This window comes from Antechinus flavipes, chromosome 2 (assembly GCF_016432865.1).
Source record: "Antechinus flavipes isolate AdamAnt ecotype Samford, QLD, Australia chromosome 2, AdamAnt_v2, whole genome shotgun sequence".
NCBI lineage: Eukaryota > Metazoa > Chordata > Mammalia > Dasyuromorphia > Dasyuridae > Antechinus > Antechinus flavipes.
In genome coordinates, this window is record NC_067399.1 from 462,806,514 (window position 1) to 462,825,635 (window position 19,122).

At 38.1% G+C, this 19,122-nt stretch overlaps 1 protein-coding gene across 1 annotated transcript in view; it reads right to left on the minus strand.

Moving 5' to 3' along the window:
* The window catches only part of STOM (stomatin), a 42,299-nt gene extending 23,433 nt beyond the window's left edge, over positions 1–18,866 (minus strand). Inside the window, exon 1 of the mRNA XM_051979553.1 lies at positions 18,718–18,866. Within this exon, the coding sequence (XP_051835513.1) occupies positions 18,718–18,781 (64 nt within the window). The 5' untranslated portion in view covers positions 18,782–18,866. The remainder of the gene's footprint in view (positions 1–18,717) is intronic.
* Positions 18,867–19,122: the final 256 nt, after the last annotated feature.

Consider the following 19,122-nt stretch of genomic DNA (forward strand, 5'->3'; position numbering starts at 1 on the left):
AGGCCCCGGGGCCCTGGCCCAGGCCACTACAATCTCCACGGTGCGGTTCCCACCAGGGGCTGGATGCCCACTATCACCTGGAGGTCCATCCCTTCCCTCACACCTACCTCCTCCACTCTAACCCCCTGGGAGCACTACCTTCTTCCCACAGTGATGGGTTGGGGACCATCTGCCACATGCTCCCAAGGTCCAACGGGCCTCTCCATTTGCCAGGAAACGGAACACTCACTTCAGTCATCCCCGATTAGAATGAGACCTCTCCCAATGTAGGAACCACTATTGTTCCCACACAAATCCTAGGAACAGATGTACTGATGGTCTTCCAGTAATGCCGTATGGCTCTAAATTAATGGAGTCTCCAAAGACAAAAGCTGTCTGTAACACAACGAGCAAGGCAAGAATGTGAGCTTAGCACAGTACCCGGCACTGAGTGGAATACATGGTTTACATTCTGTGCAATGGAGTCCAGCCCCTTATTTTACAGCTGTGGAAATGGAGTCAAGAAAGATTAAGTCACACAGAATGGCAGAAATGAGGTTGTTAAGCTGCTTCCAAAGCCAGCATTTTTTCAGGTACTATGGCAACATTGTTAGAGATACTCTTAATTTTATCTTGCGGCAGACATCACCAGGCAATTGTGCTTTCTAATATCTAAGACTAGGTTTAGAATTCTAGTTAAAGGTTTTATTTTTTAATAAAATGTAAAATGCCTTTAATTTTTAGAGTTTTATTTCAAAGTCTACTCTACATTTGGTTTTATTCTTTCTCAAAGTAATACCTATGTCTATACTGCTTAAAGACCTTAAAGTACTTTTCTTACAGCAGACCTTTAAGACAAGTAGTATAAGTGTTATAACCACAGGGGAATTCGTCTCAGAATGGTTAAATGACTTACCTATGGTCACTTTACTAAGTGCCTGGAGTAAAAATTTTAACCCGGACCCTGCTGACTCCAAGGTCAGTGCCTTTTCTATTACAACTGCTGTCCTGGGCAGATGATCAAAAATTCTTTAGTTCAAAAAACCTTTATTATAAGTATCTAGTGTGTGCTGGGAACTGTAGAGAAAGGCAAAGATAAACAAGACACAAGCCTCTCTCCCTACCTTCCATGACACAAAACCCTCTCTTTGTAAGATCACGTCTACTACGCAGTGAGATAGTATGGACAACATATAGCATCCTGTGTCTGGAACTCAGAAGTACTGGGTTCAAATCCAGTTGATGCTTACTGGTTGTATGATCACCAGTAAGGCATTTGCCCTTTCAGCTACTAAGATATGTGGAATGGCCCCCAGATTTGTTTCGGGTTACCATATTTTCCAGAAACAGTAGACTTGGAACAAGTCAAGGATGAATCCCACCAGGTGACATAATTTGGTACTTTCAATCCTAACCCAACACAGTGTGCCCTTGAAGCTGAGTCAGCTACAAACCTGGATTGTAGTAAAATGGGTTGAAATGTCTTCACAAGTTGCCACAGTGATCTTAGAATCCTAATGCACTGATATAGTTATCCCATATGTATGAACAACCAAGTTTCCAAAGAATGAAAACTGCAGATCATCCAAAAAGCAATGGAAAGAACTGCGACAATTCTGTTAATTATTTTCTATTCAACCTTTATATAGCTTTCTTTTTTCTCTATTTGTGTGAGTGTTCTCGTTCCCTCATTAGACTGTAAGCTGCTTGAGGGTAGGGGGTGTCTGTTGTCTCTTTGTATCACCAGTGTTTAGGCATTTAATAAATGGTTACTGATGATGATGGTAGGTACGCATGGGCTGGACTTTGTTATTAGTGAAGAATTATGTATGAAGAGCAATGAAAGATATCTCTGAGGAAGATATCTCTGAGGAAGTGTATAATTAGATTTCACTAGTGTCCAGTACCAACAGAGATGAAGTTGCTCAGAAGTTGGTGGACTTATGGGAAGTTGTGGAAGGACTTCTTATGGGAAGACGTGGCCAAGAGGCACAGAAGATCATGAGTAAGCATAAGTTATGATCTGTGCTACTAGAGGGGATATAGACATTGGTGAGATGACATCTTTGCTCAAATACAGCCACATCTCTCTATTAGTGCAGAATTAAGAATTCTCTGAATTCACACTGTGTATTTCCATTGGATTGGAACTAATTATCACATCTTAGATACTCATAATTTCAAATAATATGAATTGGAACATATGTGTCCACTTCAGGGTAATTCAATATTTGTACTATCCCAGCTTCCTGAAATTGACAATTAAATAAAAGGATGAGGAATGACATTTTCACTGGAGTAGCACAGAATTAGCATTAGATTTGGAGTTATTCAGGAGACCTGGTGTAAGTCTTGATTCTAATTCACAAAATTAATGCCCAACATAAGTGTTTGTTTTACTTTACTTTTAATATTATAGGTCAATACCTCAGTTTCCTCATTTTTAAAAAGAGGATGTTTATCCTGACACCACTAACTATAAAAAGTTGTAAGGATGGGTGGTATTTAAATGTTTGTTGTGATAACTGTAATCATATAGATTAAAATGCAATAAATAAGTTTTTAGTTCCCTGGAATGATTCAAGAAGGAGAGGAGAGGAAAAGAAGAGGAAGAGGACAGGAAGAGGAGAAGAAAAGAGGGAAAATGAGTTGAAGATATTGATAGAAAAAAACTATAAAATATATCAATTGAAACAAAATATTAATTAAAACTCAGAAGAAAACACAAAATATTGGTGCAAGAAAGAACGTGAGAACACAGAATAAAGTCAACAGTTATTTCTATTTCCAACAAGGCAAAGGGAAACCATGACAACCGATGTGCCTCTGTGAAAGTTTCCCAAAGCAATCTTCATACATAATTTCAATTTATCTTCATAATAACCGTGGGAGGTAGATAAAGTAATGGACTAGGAGTTAAGACTTGGACACTTCCTCATTACATGACCTTAGTATGTCACTTCCCTTTTGAGTCTGTTTCCTCATCAGTAAAATGGGAATAATAATAGCCTCTAAAAACAAAATGAGGAAAACCAAATGAAATAAGGACTATAAAATGCTTATATAAATGTGAATTCCTCCATTTGAACTGCCAGATGTAAAGTGATTTGCCTCTGGTTACAGGACTAATAAGGGCCAGGTCTTTGGATCTGAACAGAGTTCTTTTCATCATAATGCCATAAATTTTCATGGCTAAAAGATGAACATTTATTTTATCTGGAAGTATTAAAAGCAAAAAGTTACATCAGTTCCATCTCTCCAGAAAGCACTTGTGAATAAGCTTTATCTCTGTGTAATTGAGAAATGAAGGTATAAGGAAAATAATGTAACTTAGGCCACTAAGATGTCTTCAAGTACAAAACAGATATTAGAATCCAGACCACATAAAACTAATGCAATATCACTTAGAAAAGACTTCTCAGAACTCATCCTGACTGATACCTATATTTAATTAAAAATTCTCCTCTTTAGTGCCTGAGAGAGAACCCAGCTTTATAGTGAAGCTCTCTAGGAAGAAAATCCATTGCCTACAGGGCTGGCCTAGCCTATTTCTAGGTTAACTCTAATCATGTGGAAATTTTCCCTTATACTCAGCTGAAATCTTCCTCTCTATTTCCAGTTCTCCTTTCTAGGTCTAAGTAAAATAAAGCTGACAAAGCCTCCTTCCCAAAAGAGCCTTTGGGAAACAGCTGTCCAGGGGCCTCTCCTCTGTAGGCCCAAATTCTCAGCAAGGGCTCAGATTCTTTCTCCTCCAGTTAGGAGATAAGAACCACAGTTCAGCGTCATGAGTTTCCTCTGGTCTCTTACCAGAACCAGCTAATATTAAGTAAAATGCCACTTGGGAACAACATAACGTGGAGAAAACATTAAGACTAACAATGTGCTTGGGGACTCAGTCTCCCCTCAGAGGACCAAGACAAACACACTTTTGGACACAATTCACAATAGTCCCCAATTAAGAGGACCTATTGTCCCCATTAATGGAATTACTGAAATTCTTCAAAGGTCTAGAGTTTCATAAATGTGGTACTCTCCTAAGGCATATCCAACCCCCCCCCCCTTCCTCCTCATTTAATATTTAAATAGTGCTTTAAGGTTTATAAAATATTTCACAAATATTATTTCATTTTGTCCTCATAATAGCCTTGGGAGCTACGCACTACTGTTGTCTCCATTTTATAATAGGGGAAATTGAGACAGAGAAGTTAGGTGACTCTCCCAGGTTCACACAGCTGCTGAGTGCATGAGGCCATATTAGATCTCAGGTTTTCTTGACTTTGGGTTCAGCCATGTGTTTCCACAGAACCATAGTTAGTTGGATTAATTTCTGAATCTTAGTTTTTTCCTTTATAAAATGGGTATCATAGAGCTTGAAGTCTCCCTTTCACAACCTCAGCATATACCTGGCACATAATAAGCACTTCTTAGGGAGCCAAGCAGTTTTTTTCTTTTTAAACAAATTCTCCAAATTAAGAAACAGAGAAGCAAGATGACTGGTCCAGAATCATGTAGTCAGTAAGCTGTCAAACACAATTTTTCTAATTCCCAGGGCCACAATGCTGCAAAGAATGATAAGGATTGCACACATTTAACTTATATCAGGTTGCTTGCTATCTTGGGGAGAGGGAAGTAAGGGAAAAAGAAAGAAAACGTTAGAACACAAAGTCTTACAAAAATGAATTTTGAAAATTACCTTTACATGTATTTGGAAAAATAAAATACTATTTTTTTCTTTGTAAACATTTTATCCCATTTGTTCTGACAATAATCTAAAAGGTTACCTTTGATAAAAAATAAAAGTTCTTCATATTTCACAGATGGGCAAAATAATTCTTAGAAAACTGGGATTTTAAAAATTAAAATAGCCTTTTATTTTCAAAATATATGCAAAGGCAGTTTTCAACATTCATCCCTGCAAAATCTTGTGTTCCAATTTTTTTCTCCCTCTCTTCCCCCCACCCTCTCTACTAGATAGCAAATAGTCCAATATATGTTAAACATGTAATTTTTCTATACATTTTCACAATTATCATGCTGCACAAGAAAAAATCAGTTCAAAAAGGAAAAAAAAATAAGAAAGAAAAAAAAAACCAAGAAATCAACAATAACAAAAGTGGAAAATACTATGTTGTGATCCATATTCAATCTCCATAGTCTCTTTCTGGATGCAGATGGCTCTCTCCAATGCAAGTCTATTGGAATTGGCATGAATCATCACCTCAATGTAGAAAAGAGCCATATCCGTCAAAAATGATTGTCCCATAATTTTGTTGTTGCTGGATATGATGATCTTCTTTTTCTACTCACTTCACTTAGCACCAGTTCATGGTCTCTCCAGGCCTTCTAAAATCATCCTGCTGATTGTTTCTTATACAACAATAATATTCCATAACATTCATGTACCATAACTTATTCAGCCATTCCCCAACTGATGGGCATCCACTCAGTTTCCAATAAAATACTATTTTTAAAAAATGATAGCTCCCATTTAGGTAACATTTTACAGTTCACAAAACATTTTTCCTTCAATGGCCCTGGGAGGGATGGTAGTATAATAATTATCATACTCATTATACAAGGAGACTGAGGTTCAGAGAAACTTTTCCTAACTGTGTGATCCCATGCAGTCAAAATACAATTAAAAGAAGAACAAAAATGAGGAAATGGCATGCCAATTCCTTCTTCCTGATAATCTGTCTCTTTCCCAGGCCTTGATAAACAAGAGAAGTCCTTTTTATTATGAACATTTTATTCCCCTTGATAAACAAATATAAGTCAACTAGAAATATAAGCCCTGATATAGTATATACAAAGTCCATTTTTTATATTTGGGGCAGTTCTATAATAAACTTCTAGATACAGAGATTTAAAATTCAATCAATTAACAAATTCAATAAGTTAACATACATATACAGAGAGAATAAAGAGAAAAGTTATCAATATTAACTAGCAGACATTACAGAAACAAAATATTGTTGCCACCTCCAACCTATACTTCCCACCAGACCAAGACAGAGAGTCCCAGCACCCTGCGCCCAAGAGCCATGGGAACAGCAGAGCCTACCCACTGCCCACAAGTTCTGCTTCTGCTCCAGCTGTGTTAGCCATCATTGAGGGCTGCGGCCCGACTGCCATCACTGCCACCACAGCCATGACCACCACCAGCTGCTGATGGGGAGGTGAGCCCGAGAGTCCAGGGAGGAACAACTGCCTCTCCAGACCTGCCCTGGTTTCCAGTCCAGCCCACATGGCCATTGGCCAGGACAGCAATGCTTGGGGAAAAGCAACCTTGCAACTAATTCCCTCTAAAGGGGCTGCCCTTCAACTCCTCAGTACCCTTCAGCTACTGAAGATCTAGAAAATAATACTCTTATTAACAAAGTCCTTGGAATTGTCCAATAGCTCAACCTCAGAAAAGGATATTGTTTTACCAAAAGACGGGAAACTAAAGAAGATGCATTTCTATCTGTTTTTGCTCCTATATCCTAAGGACCATCTAATTTGCTGTAGAAATCTCAATGTGCAGTCTCTCCCTGTTGGAATATAAGCAACTTGAGAGCAAGGATTGTCTCTCTTTTCTATTTGTACTTTGCACAGAGTAGGTACTTAATAAATATCTTTTCATTCATTCCATTCATTGATTGATTACAATTCACTTTAGGGAGTTTTAAGACTTAAAATAGACGTTAGAATCTAGAATGCTAGAGGAAATCCTTAGTGATGAACTAACCTGAAACCTAATTTTTTTTAATAGAAAACTGAGGCTCACAGAAAGGAAGAAACTTACTTAACTAAGATCAAATAGCTTATAAGAAGCTGAGCATTTTCTTCACTTTAAATCCAGAGCTCTCACAGTAAAAAAAGATTTCCAAAAAAAATTTTTTTATCCTTTTCTGTAAACTGATACAATCTTTAAAAAAAAAAATGCAAGAAAACATAATGAAATTTGATTCTCCTAGAAGTGATAGTAGAAAGAACAATGGATTTTCAATAGGAAGATATGGGTTGGATTCCCTAAGCTAGAACTTAGCAGTTATATGGCTCTAGGTAAAACATTTCATCTCACCTAGCTTCCATTTTCTAATTAATAAAATGGGGACAATGATGCATCTAAAAGAATACATTGAGGAAAGTACTTTATAAACCTTAAATATCTATAGAAAGTTATCATTATTCTGATGATATGAACCAGAATGGCAAATTTCTTGGGGTTAGGGATTCTCTTTCTTATCTACCTTTCCAATACAGGGCTTTGGGATAGGGGATATACTTAATAAATGAATCTTCAATGGAATAGAATGATCCCATTATTCACCTTCACTGATCCCTGAAATCCCTAATAAAAAGCTTCTTACAAATATCTGTAACACTTTGTAGCTAATATACTTATGTTCTTTTTAGTACTGTTTAGTTACCTGTATATATGTTGCATTCCTCTATCAGACTAAAAATTCCTTGAGCAAAACAACTTGTCTGGTTTATTTGTATATCCTTGTTAATACTTAGGACAGAACTCTGCACTAAGACTTCTGGGACACTGTGATTATTTACACATGTATATATTCATACACATTAACATATATTCAACAATAAAATTTACTAAAAAATATTGTCAAGTTTTATTAAATAATAAAATGCCAGAATCACATTCACCACATCTTAGTGTTTACATGTCAAATCATAACTAACATTTTGCTAATTTCAATAGTTGTTTTTAAGGTTGCTATTATCTCAGCTAAAGATTAGCTCAGTTACTGAAACCAATCACTTTTTCTTGAAAATGAGAATGAGAAAAATGAGAATGTCAGATTAGATAACTAGATAAATTTCCTTCCAGATGTAAAAAATTCTATAAAAAGTTAAACAGGAAGGAATTAGCATTTCGTAGCATTACTTAATTGCTATATTCATAATCATTTCTCATCCCAGTTATCAATTTAAGATTGCATTTTCAAATGTTAATTTGCTCTTCAAAATACTTATATGCAGGGTCTCCAGTAAGACCAGAATTAGACAGGAAATAAAATCTATGGTACCTCCCTTGGGACTAGAGAAATTGGGATAAAGGGCAACCATCTTTACATTTTTATTCTTCATCTAAACCTTTCTATAATTCTTCAAAACATTTTCTTCTTTATAAAATACAAGTTGAACAAAGGGTGAGACCAATGGAATTCCTTATTATAATGCATTTTTACTTTACTACAACCAGATTTATTTTCAGTTCCCACCAATTTGTCCACATCTTCCTGGCCTCTCAAATTTCTAAGACAAATCACTCTCTTAAATTAAAGGGTTGAATTATATAATCTCCCAAAACCTTTCTTTTCTCCAATATTCTATGTTCTAATATTCTACATTTTATTTGTTCTATCTGTGTTCTAAGATCCCTTCAAGTCTAACATTATATTCTAAGAACTTTGTGAACTGTAAAATGCCATGTGAATATGAACTACTGCTATTAATATGTCTTAATGTCCCTCTGAAGTTTTGCAAGCAGTTCCTAGAACATGTTAAATCATAAAGCAAGTTCAAATTTGGGATCTTTTCAAACATAGGCCATAATTTGCGACCAGATGATTGTTTATTTACTTGGATTAATTCATGAAGAAGTTAGAAAATTTCCCACACTTTTATCAGCTCTAACAACAATGCAATAAACAAATCAGTCCCATGATCTTACTTATTCTCCTGCACGATTCTCCCAAGGGAATTTGATCAGTTTCTTAATTATAATGTTACCTACCACTAAGTTTCCTTGCAATCAATCTATATTATTTCATTACAAAGTTTTGAAGCTATGATGACTTAAATGGTGGATTTAAGTGAGGGCAGCTGTGCAAAGTCTCCAGTCTCACTTTCTCCTCCACTTATCCAAGTCTAGTGACAAGATCTCTATCTCTATCTCTATATCTCTAAATCTATATGAAACTAGATAGGTCCAACCCACTTATCTCAGATAAGGAAAGAAATGATTAGAAGGGAAAATGAATTTCCCCCTGTCACCAAGAGATTTCCTGACCAAGCCCCAGACCAGAAGTTGAGTCAGAGCTGCTGGGTAAGGGTATTTTTGTTCTAAACTATCAAGAAGTTGACAGACCAGTTTAGAACTGAAGCTGCTTCATATTCTGGGAGTCTTCCTGGAAAGTACTGCCTAGATTTCTCTTCCTAGTTACCAATTCCCAGCAAGGGTGGGCATGGGCCAGATGGTTCATTTCTTTCCCATATCCAAAGATGATACCTTCCCATAATTCTCAGTCTACAAGGTACTGTCTTAAGCCAAAAGCTTGTGGCATTTTCTGAAGTCCCCCCCCCCCCCTTTTTATTTATTTTAGAAATGCTGACGTAAAGAGAATCCTGTTTTGGTCTTATGATTTAAATTACATTATAAGAATTGCCATACTAGGTCAGATCCCTGGGTCGCTCTGGTCTAAGTTCTGACTCCAGGAATTTAAACTGACGAAGTGCAAAGTAAACTCTGTTTGGTGCCAAGTGCAGACATGCAGCTCATCTATTCTGCTTTACACAAGTGCTTTCTGGAATTAAAGATAGTATGTCTTAGAGAATCATAGCATCTTAGAATGTGAAGACCTTATAACATAGTCTCAGTGTGCTCCTAAATGTTCCCACCAATTTGTCCACATCTTTCTGGCCTCTCAAATTAGGAAATATATTTGTAATGGTAGAGCCCCAGGAAAGGAGAATCCCTTCCACATTAATAAGGCAACATCCCACTTACACTGCTGTGAGGAAAGAAAATCATAAACTTTACAACTCTGCAGAAATGGGATTGTTTGACTCCTACTGCCAAGAGACCAGTTTGTAAGCAAACACTTTTTTTAGACCTTTTATTTATGTAATAAAGCCATCACAAAGATTTTTTCTTAAATACATATTTACATATAGCAAAGAAAGACATGATGCATACATTAACAGGTGAAAAATGCATTCACCAAAGGCCTCATAAAATAAATGCTTAAGGTCTGTTATGACCTTAATTTCTTGTCCAAGAAGGACACTGGAAGAACAATATTTTTGAATAAGTTCTGGTTTAGGGAGATGGGTTAGAGCACTGCTCTCCCAAGCTCTCAATTCTAATCCTAAGGATTAGAATTCTATTAGGGACAAAGAAAGCTCAAGGTGCAATTAATTAAGGGAGATAATTAAGGGCTAATTGTAAAGTCTTGTGAAGCTAGGACTAGATAACAATCTGTCCTTAAATTTCTGCAGGTTTTTTTTTTAATAATTTTTTTTTTCTTGAGTGTTTTTTGGTATGTTTTCTTTCAGAGCTTAACATGGAAATGTTTTACATGACTGCACATGTATAACCTATGTCAAATTGCTTGCTTTCTCCATGAGGGAAAAGAAAAAGAAGGAAAGGCAAGAATTTGGAATTCAAAAATTTAAGAAATGAATGTTAAAAACTGAGTCAGCAACAAAATTGTCTATATCCTAAAGAGACTACGAAAAAGGGAAAAGGAGCTACATGTGCAAAAATATTTATAGCAGCCCTTATCATGGTGACTAAATATTGGAAATTGAGAGGATGCCCAGTGATTGGAGAGTGGCTGAAAAAGCTGCAGTATGTGAATGTAATGAAATGCTAGTGTGCAATAAGAAATGAACAGGCAGATTTCAAAAAACGATCTATGAACTGACATGGAGTGAAATGAGCAAAACCAGGAATACATTGTACATAGTATCAGCAACACTGTGTGATGATCAACTGTGATTGATCCAGCTTTCTCAGCATCACAAGTATAAAGGACTTCAGAAGGAAAATAATACCCATAACCAGATAAAGAAGTGATGGATTCAGAATGCAGATTGAAGCATATTTTTCTTATTTTAATCTTTCTCATGCTTTTTTCTTTTGATCTGTTTTTTTCTTTCACAACTGTAACCAATGTAGACCAAGTACATGTATAAAATATATCAAACTGCCTACCATCTTCAGGAGAGGGGAAGGGAGAGAAGAAGAAAAATTTGGAACACAAAATCTTATAAGAATGAATGCTAAATTTTTTCTTGATGTAACTGGGGAACATTATTAAAATTGGGATTTTTTAGGTGTAATTGGGGGAAATTATTAAATATTTATTCCTGCAAATAAGGGCATACAAACTGGGGAAAACGTTGGAAAATTCAATATGGGCTCCCATCCCATTGACCACACTACAAAGGAATAACAGCTATCTTATAAGTTACTTGCATCTCCCATCTTATCAGCTAGTGTAAGAGAGACAGTTTGGGTCTTAAGGACTTTTCATGCTCACACAGTAATGCCATAATTGTATACTGAAAAGATGGTCATGCATTCTCTCTGCTCAGCCCTCAATCTCATGTCCTCTTCCTACCTGCCTCACCACCAGCTCAGGGCAAAAATCTCTCAGCCCCAGAAATTTGATTTCTCCTTTCTCACTGGTTCCTTCTTCAAGATCCAGGCACCCTGGTCTAGTCTACTCTGGGACCACATATCTCATTTCCTAGACTTAGGTCTACTTGCTTTTTCCCTCTCGGGTCTCAGATCTCCCAAAAATCAATTCTCTTTCTCTATAGTTCCTTCCCTCTCCTTTGGGACCAGGAGCCCAGAATAGTTTCCCCCTCAGGTTTTGACCTCACTTTTCCCAAACCAGTTCTCTCCTTCTGTGAGCCCCCAAACTCAGTCTATTCTCCCTCTGATGAGGGTATCTTTCAATCCTTTAAATATAGTTCCATGTGGAGAACTGGATTACTGACTGTCTAGTTCCAACTCAGGTCCCAATCTCACATCTCTTGTAGAAACCGGTTCTCTCACTGCTTCTTCCCTCTAGAATCTGGCCTATTTCCTTGCTCAGATCCCAGATCATGAAAATCCTAAGAGATATAGCTGTAGTGCTGGAAGATGACCTTTGAACTCAGATTAACCACATATTCTCTTTGCCTTCATTTTACAGAGGAGAAATGGCGATCCTGAATGGTTAAGTAATTTAAGATCATCAAGGTTTAAATAACAAGGCCAGGGTTCAAATCCAGGTCCTAACTATAAATCTAATACTCTTTCAAGTCCACCATACTTGCTCTCTTAGTCCTCCAGATGTGAAATCTCTTTCCAAAAGCCAAATGGGTCAATCCCATAGAAAACTGTTCTCTCTCTCAAACTCCAGGTCTTTTGTCTTTCAGATTTCAACTTCTTTCTCCTTCTGGATCTCTCACTCTCTCTTTCATTTTCCCTTCCTCTAAAAAACAGTGGTTCTCAAATTTTTTGGTCCCAGGATGCCTTTACATTCTTTTTTTTTTCCTTTTTAAGGCAATCTGGGTTAACTGACTTTGTCCAGAGTCACACAGCTAGTAAGTAAGTGTCTGAGGTCACATTTGAACTTGGGTTTTCCTGACTCAAGGCTAGTGCTTTTTCCCTAAGCCACCTGGATGTCCCACCCCTTTACATTTTTAAAAATTATTGAGGATCCATCAGAAAGCTTTTATGTGATTTATACCAACTGGTGTTTAACCACATTAGCAATTTTTTTTCTATCATTATGAAAATAGTTTTGACCTTCTGAAAGACCCTCGGAGATCCAACTACACTGTTAGAGAAATACAGTTCTACATCACCTAGTGCCCTCTTAGTTTTCAATCTCCCAGATACCAATTCTCTCTTCTCTCTGGGTCACAGACTTTGTCTTAATATTAGCAACTATTTATATATCACTTTAGTGTTATACCTCACAACTGCATCATCACCTCCATTTTACATCGGAGGAAAACTAAGGACTTAAGGATCATTTCTCACCTGACATTCCCTGTGTAGTGAGCATGTCATTTCAGCTCTTTACTGAGATAAGGCAGCTAGCTACCTACCACAGTTCTTGACCTAGAAATCTGGAAAACTTGAATTCAAATTTGATCTCAACACTTAAAAGTTGTATGACACTGAGCAAGTCACTTAATCTCCACCTGCCTCAATTGTCTCAACTAGACAATGGGAATAATAATAGGGCCTATGTTCCAAGGATGCTGTGAGGATCAAATAAGATAAAATTTGTAAAGCACTTAGTAGAGTGCCTGGCACATAGTAGGTACTTAATGGTCATTTTTTTCCTTCTGAGGTTTCTTCTAGCTCTAACTCTATAATCACATGTAATATTACTCTCCACAGGTAGTCTGTTTTAGTCTGGACTCTACTACTTTGTCTCCTAAACATATCCAGTTTAACTATAAGTGATATGATTCTGTCTTATTCTCTTTTATTTCATGTCCTTGCTTATGTTTTTCCCAATATCTAAAATTTCTATTCTCTTTCTCTCTCTTTTTTGGAGGGGGGCAATTGGGGTTCAGTGACTAGCCCAGCATTATACAACTAGTAAGTGTCTGAGGCTGGGATTGAATGCAAGTTTTCCTCGGGGCAGGATCAATGTTCCATCTACTACACCATCTAGTTGCCCCTTATTTCCTTTATCTTTGAATTCCTACCCACACTTCAAAGCCTAACCTCAAATGCCACCTAGAGGACTAGGAAGCCTTTCCCTGAACAGCAAGGATTTTTCCCAATGGATTTCCCATAATGCTTTATTTGATCTCTTCTGATGCACTTATCATCTAAAATAAATAATATGGTCACTTCCTGGCCCAGTCAGGTTTATACCGATCAGTTGTTTCTTTTTTTCCCGAGGCAATTTGGGGTTAATTGCCCAAGGTCACACAGCTAGAAAGTGCTAAGTATCCGAGATCAGATTTGAACTCAGATTCTCCTGACTTCAGGGCTGGTGCTCTATCCACTGCACTACCTAGCTGCCCCTTTGCCAATCATTTTCTATACTGATCATCACTTTCCCCCTTTTCCCATGAGTAATCTGGACTCTGTCCCTAGATCCCTCGGCTTTGAGAGGTAAACTTTAAGCTTTTTTCTTTTCTAGGACACTTCTTGGCACCAATATACAACCTTGCACCTTCCCCTTTCCATATTTTTGCTTTTCCTTATTTAAATGTAAGCTGGACAAAAGCAGCTACACCCAAAGAAAGAACACTGGGAAACGAATGTAAACTATCTGCATTTTTGTTTTTCTTCCCGGATTATTTATACCTTCTGAATCCAATTCTCCCTACGCAACAAGAGAACTGTTCGGTTCTGCAAACATATATTGTATCTAGGATATACTGCAACATATCCAACATATAAAGGACTGCTTGCCATCTAGGGGAGGGAGTGGAGGGAGGGAGGGGAAAAAAAATTGGAACAGAAACGAGTGTCAATATAATGTAATTATTAAATAAAAAATTTAAAAAAAAATAAATGTAAGCTTTTGGTGGTACAGATACAGGACCTTAATACAGGGTCTGGCACAAAAGCAGTGTTTATTAAGTACTCCAACATTCACTCTGTCCATCTTACTCTTACATGATCATTCCAATTTACTTTTCAATCATATATTTTCCCTGATTACATCCTCTAATCAAGTTCTTCTTTGAAGTTCTTTATTTGAAATATAGTGCAGACTACTCACAACCATCTTGTAATTCAATTTTGCATCTGGGAAATGTTCATTTCTTTGAAACATTGCAGTATCCCATTTCTCATAGACAATTAACAAAAAGGGTAGATATTGGTGTGCTTTGTATTGAATACAAGGCTCATGCATGCAGTAGAGTGTTTAATAAACGCTTGCTGGATAAACAAAACTCACAGAAGGGTTGGAATGGAGTTAAAAGAGATTAAACCCAAGCTTATACCCAGAGTCTGTTTTCACCCAGAATAACACCTCCAAATCAACAGATTATCATTTTAATACTGACTCAGAGCCAAGTGAAGACCAAGTCAGGCGATAAATATTTATTAAGCACCTATGTTCCAAGTACTATACTAAGGGATAGGATACTCTCTCTCAGGGAGCTCTTGAGTTGATGATAATGCTATAGCAACAATAATAGAAATGATGTAGTAATAGTAACAGTAATAGATGAGCTTAGTAAAGGTTGATGATACTAGTGAGCTATGACTCTCAGAAGACATTTAGTTCAACATCTGTCATTTTTCAGGCGGGCAATTGAGGCTCAGAGAATATCACCCTCTTGTACAATTTGTAAATAGTAGAGCCAACTAGATCATCTGCCTCTTGAGTCAACAGACTTGGACCCAAGAGACCTATATTCAAATTATACACTTATGGTGTCACTTCCAGTAAGAAAATTCATTTCTTTGAACCGTTTGCTCAACTTTAAAATGGGAAAAATTATGCTAGAATCAGATTTATAGAGGAGGATCTTAAGTTTTTCTCAAACGCTCATCACTTTCCCTATTAGCTGAGAGAAACAACTGCCCTTGGGAAGCCCATAAGTCATCTGAGGAGACCAGATAAGCCTGGTGTGGTGGGACAAGGATAGGTGTGGTAGGCAGAAACCCCAGGCTGTGCTTAGGAGAAAAGAACACTATGTCATTAGTATAAGATAGAAGTCTTAGAATTCATTACCAGCTCTGAAACTTTGTTTAATTCTTGAGTCTCAATTTTATCTTTTGTAAAGTGGAATACTTAGTTCCAGGCTGTATTGTAAGGATCAAATGAAATTATGTATATATAGACTTTTGTAATGAGAAAAATGCACAAAAACTATTAGTATTCTACATAAGCAGAACTAGTAGCCACATTAGTAGTCTTTATTTGATGAGTGCTGGAAACCCTATTTATTAACCAAACATTAACTCCTTTACTATGTTATTCTGCCAGAAATTTTCCACCATTAGAAATTAATTCCTTTGGAACTATGCCCAAAAAGTTATCAAACTGTGCATACCCTTTGATCCAGCAGTTTTTCTATTGGGCTTATACCCCAAAGAGATACTAAAGAAGGTAAAGGGACCTGTATGTGCAAGAATGTTTGTAGCAGCCCTTTTTGTAGTGGCAAGAAAATGGACACTGAGTGGATGCCCATCAGTTGGAGAATGGCTGAATAAGTTATGGTATATGAATATTATGGAATATTATTGTTCCATAAGAAATGACCAACCGGATAATTTCAGAAAGGCTGGAGAGACTTACATGAACTGATGCTGAGTGAAATGAGCAGGACCAGGAGATCATCCATATACTTCAACAATAATACTATATGATGATCAATTCTGATGGACATGGCCATCTTCAGCAATGAGATGAACCGAATCAGTTCCAATACAGCAGTAATTAATGGAACCAGCTATACGCAGAGAAAGAACTCTGGGAGATGACTGAACCACTACATAGAATTCCCAATCCCTCTTTTTGTCTGCCTGCATTTTTGATTTCCTTCACAGGCTAACTGTACACTATTTCAAAGTCTGATTCTTTTTACACAGCAAAATAACTGTTTGGACATGTATACATATATTGTATTTGATTTATACTTTAACATATTTAACATGTATTGGTCAACCTGCCATCTGGGGGAGGGAGTGGGGGGAAGGAGGGGAAAAATTGGAACAAAAGGTTTGGCAATTGTCAATGCTGTAAAATTACCCATACATATAACTTGTAAATAAAAAGCTATAAATTAAAAAAAAGAAAGAAAGAAATGAATTCCTTTTGTATAATTTTTAAGCTGGGAGGGACCTTGTGCAGTGAGTTTATTTACATATGGAAAAAACTGAATCCCAACAAGATCAAATGACTGCCAAGTGTCCAGAGATCATGGGAAGCACAACTACTATTCAAATCCAGATCTTCTGAATCTAATTTCCACTAATAAAATGCCAGCTTTGTGTAACAAAAAGAGGACCAGGCTGGAGGTCAAACATGGTTCTAATGTTTACTAGCCCTGTGATCTTAAACCAGGGTGTTTTCAGGTATAAGGCCTATCCTCAAGTGGACCTGAAAGATCACTGTAACCTTCAATGGATGCAAATTAACCCTTCCACGTTTGCTTATTATGTGTGTCACTCTTGCTCAGATAGTCCTCCAATTCAGCCAAAGGAGATCCAGCCAACTTGTCAGAAGTCTTTGTCCACGCTGACACCTCCTGGATTTGATGGATCCTCCGGCCATCCACCTGTCACTTCCACTCTTGCTCTAAGACCAACCTGATGCTTTTTTCGGATCACAAATATCTTTGATTATTTTTTATTCCAGTTCTTCTTTAGGTTCTTTATTTATGATGAGTTGCAGCCAACTCATAGCTGCCCCACACCTGTACTCTGCTCTCAAGGTGATATTCATTTGTCATTCTTAGAGACACTATGAATGTATTTTTCACAGCCATATAACATATTGGGTACAATAGTGGCAGTAAATGGATTACTTTTGTTTCTGTTAAGCATATGCTGTTAAGCATAGCAACATTTACTTATCTCATGGGATTGTAATGAAGAAACATTTCCAAAGTGCACTATAAATTTACCATTAATGTAAATTTGGGGGGAGTCCCCTGGCATCCCAACTAAAAGCCCACCTTCTACAGAAAGTCTTCCCTAATCTCTCTTAATTATTTCCTACATATCCTGCATTTGGTTTACATTTTGTCTCTCCCATTTGATTATAAACTCCTTCAGAGCAGTTGTCTTTTGCCTCTTTTGTTTGCCCAGAGCTTAACACAGTGCTTGACATATAGTAGGCAATTAATAAATGTTTATTGAATTGAAATGTGTCCTAATAAAATGAAATTACAGAGGGGAGGGGGATTTGGGGATGGGTAACATTTTAGGTCATTATCACTGAATATCTTAAATGGTTCAATTGAAGGCTAACTAAGATACAAAACATTTTAGGAATGGGAGAGGTTACTTCTCTAGCGTGTGATACAAATTGCACAGAAGTGAAGTGAGTTCACATTTAAAGACAATAGCCTTCCACAACACCTTTTGAGAAGCTTAGATCAAAATTTCATGGTACATTTTTGGGCCCTCTAGTTTAAGACCTAGGCTTACAAAGGGAGAAAGAACTTTATCTGTAAAGCCAAAGGACCCTGAGGGGGGGATCCGAGATTCCATCTCAACTGCAGAAGGGTGGAGGCATGGAACAGTGTTCCCTAAAGGGAATAATAAAGATTACCTGGGGACTCCGGGTGGAAAGAAGAATTTTATAATCATGGAACGGTAGCTCTGTGGTAGTCTTCAGAACATGAAAAACTAGACCTAATAGCCACCAGAGCTGGGTCTCCTCACTCCCGATGTAGCATACTTTCAGGGAGTGTGATGGGAGGAATAAAACCTGGGATTTCGTTCTGCCTCCAGCATTTTCGTCTTCCAGCTACCTTTTGGACTAAATAACAACTCCATCCACTGTGAAACGCCATGATTCTAAAATAGTCAACTAGACAGTCGGAGTAGGGATTTGCCAGAGCGAGTGAAGTGGAAATCCTTCAAGACAGCAGGGTAGGAGCACCCGAGGCTAATTTGAGGATGACAGCTGTGGATATTTCCTAAGGGGGGAGGAGGGTGGTTGTACATTAGGAGGGCTGGGTCTTCCAAATGAAGATGGTGGCTCTGACGCAGACCTGATTTATTACCTTGGGGGATTCATTTACTGTCCTGTCCTCAGTTTCCTCCTCTGTAAAAAGAAGCGTCGGGACGAGATGTTCTCCGAAGCCCTTCCCATTTCTAACTTTTAATGTCAGCTCTGACCCCTAGGAGCTCAGGTCTCTTGCAGCTGTAACACTTTGATAGTATTTATTTTTCCCCGCCCAATAACTGGTAACACAACAGAGAGACATCGGGGATTGGGGTGGTGCCGGGGGTAGTAAATGCAAAGGGAGGGAGTGGCGGGCTCCGGGAAGACTTCGCCGCCCCGAACTCACCATTGAAGGTGTCCGGCAGCCGCCGGCCTTTTGTGTCGGTCGCTACAGGCCGCTTGTCAGACATGGTCCCGCTGGGTGGTGACCTTAGTTACCGCCGCTGCAGCCGCAGATAGGAGTGAGTGCCTCTCGGTCTTCTACAGTCTGCCCCCCCTTCCAGGACCCCGCCACGCCTCCGCCTCGCCCCGCCACGCCCCACCCCTTCACGGCGCCCGACCAACCAGGGCTCGAGTATCGGGAAGGTTACGCCCCCCAGCTCGCGCTCCCAGTAGGTTTCCCTAGTAGATTTCCCGCGGAGCTCACACCCCCTTGGCTCCCGGAGGGAAGCGGGAGGTCGGGGAAGAGCGGGAGAAGCCTGAGGGGAGGGGCTGTGAGGAGTTAGCTGGAGAAAGTGTTGGAGGTTTCTGG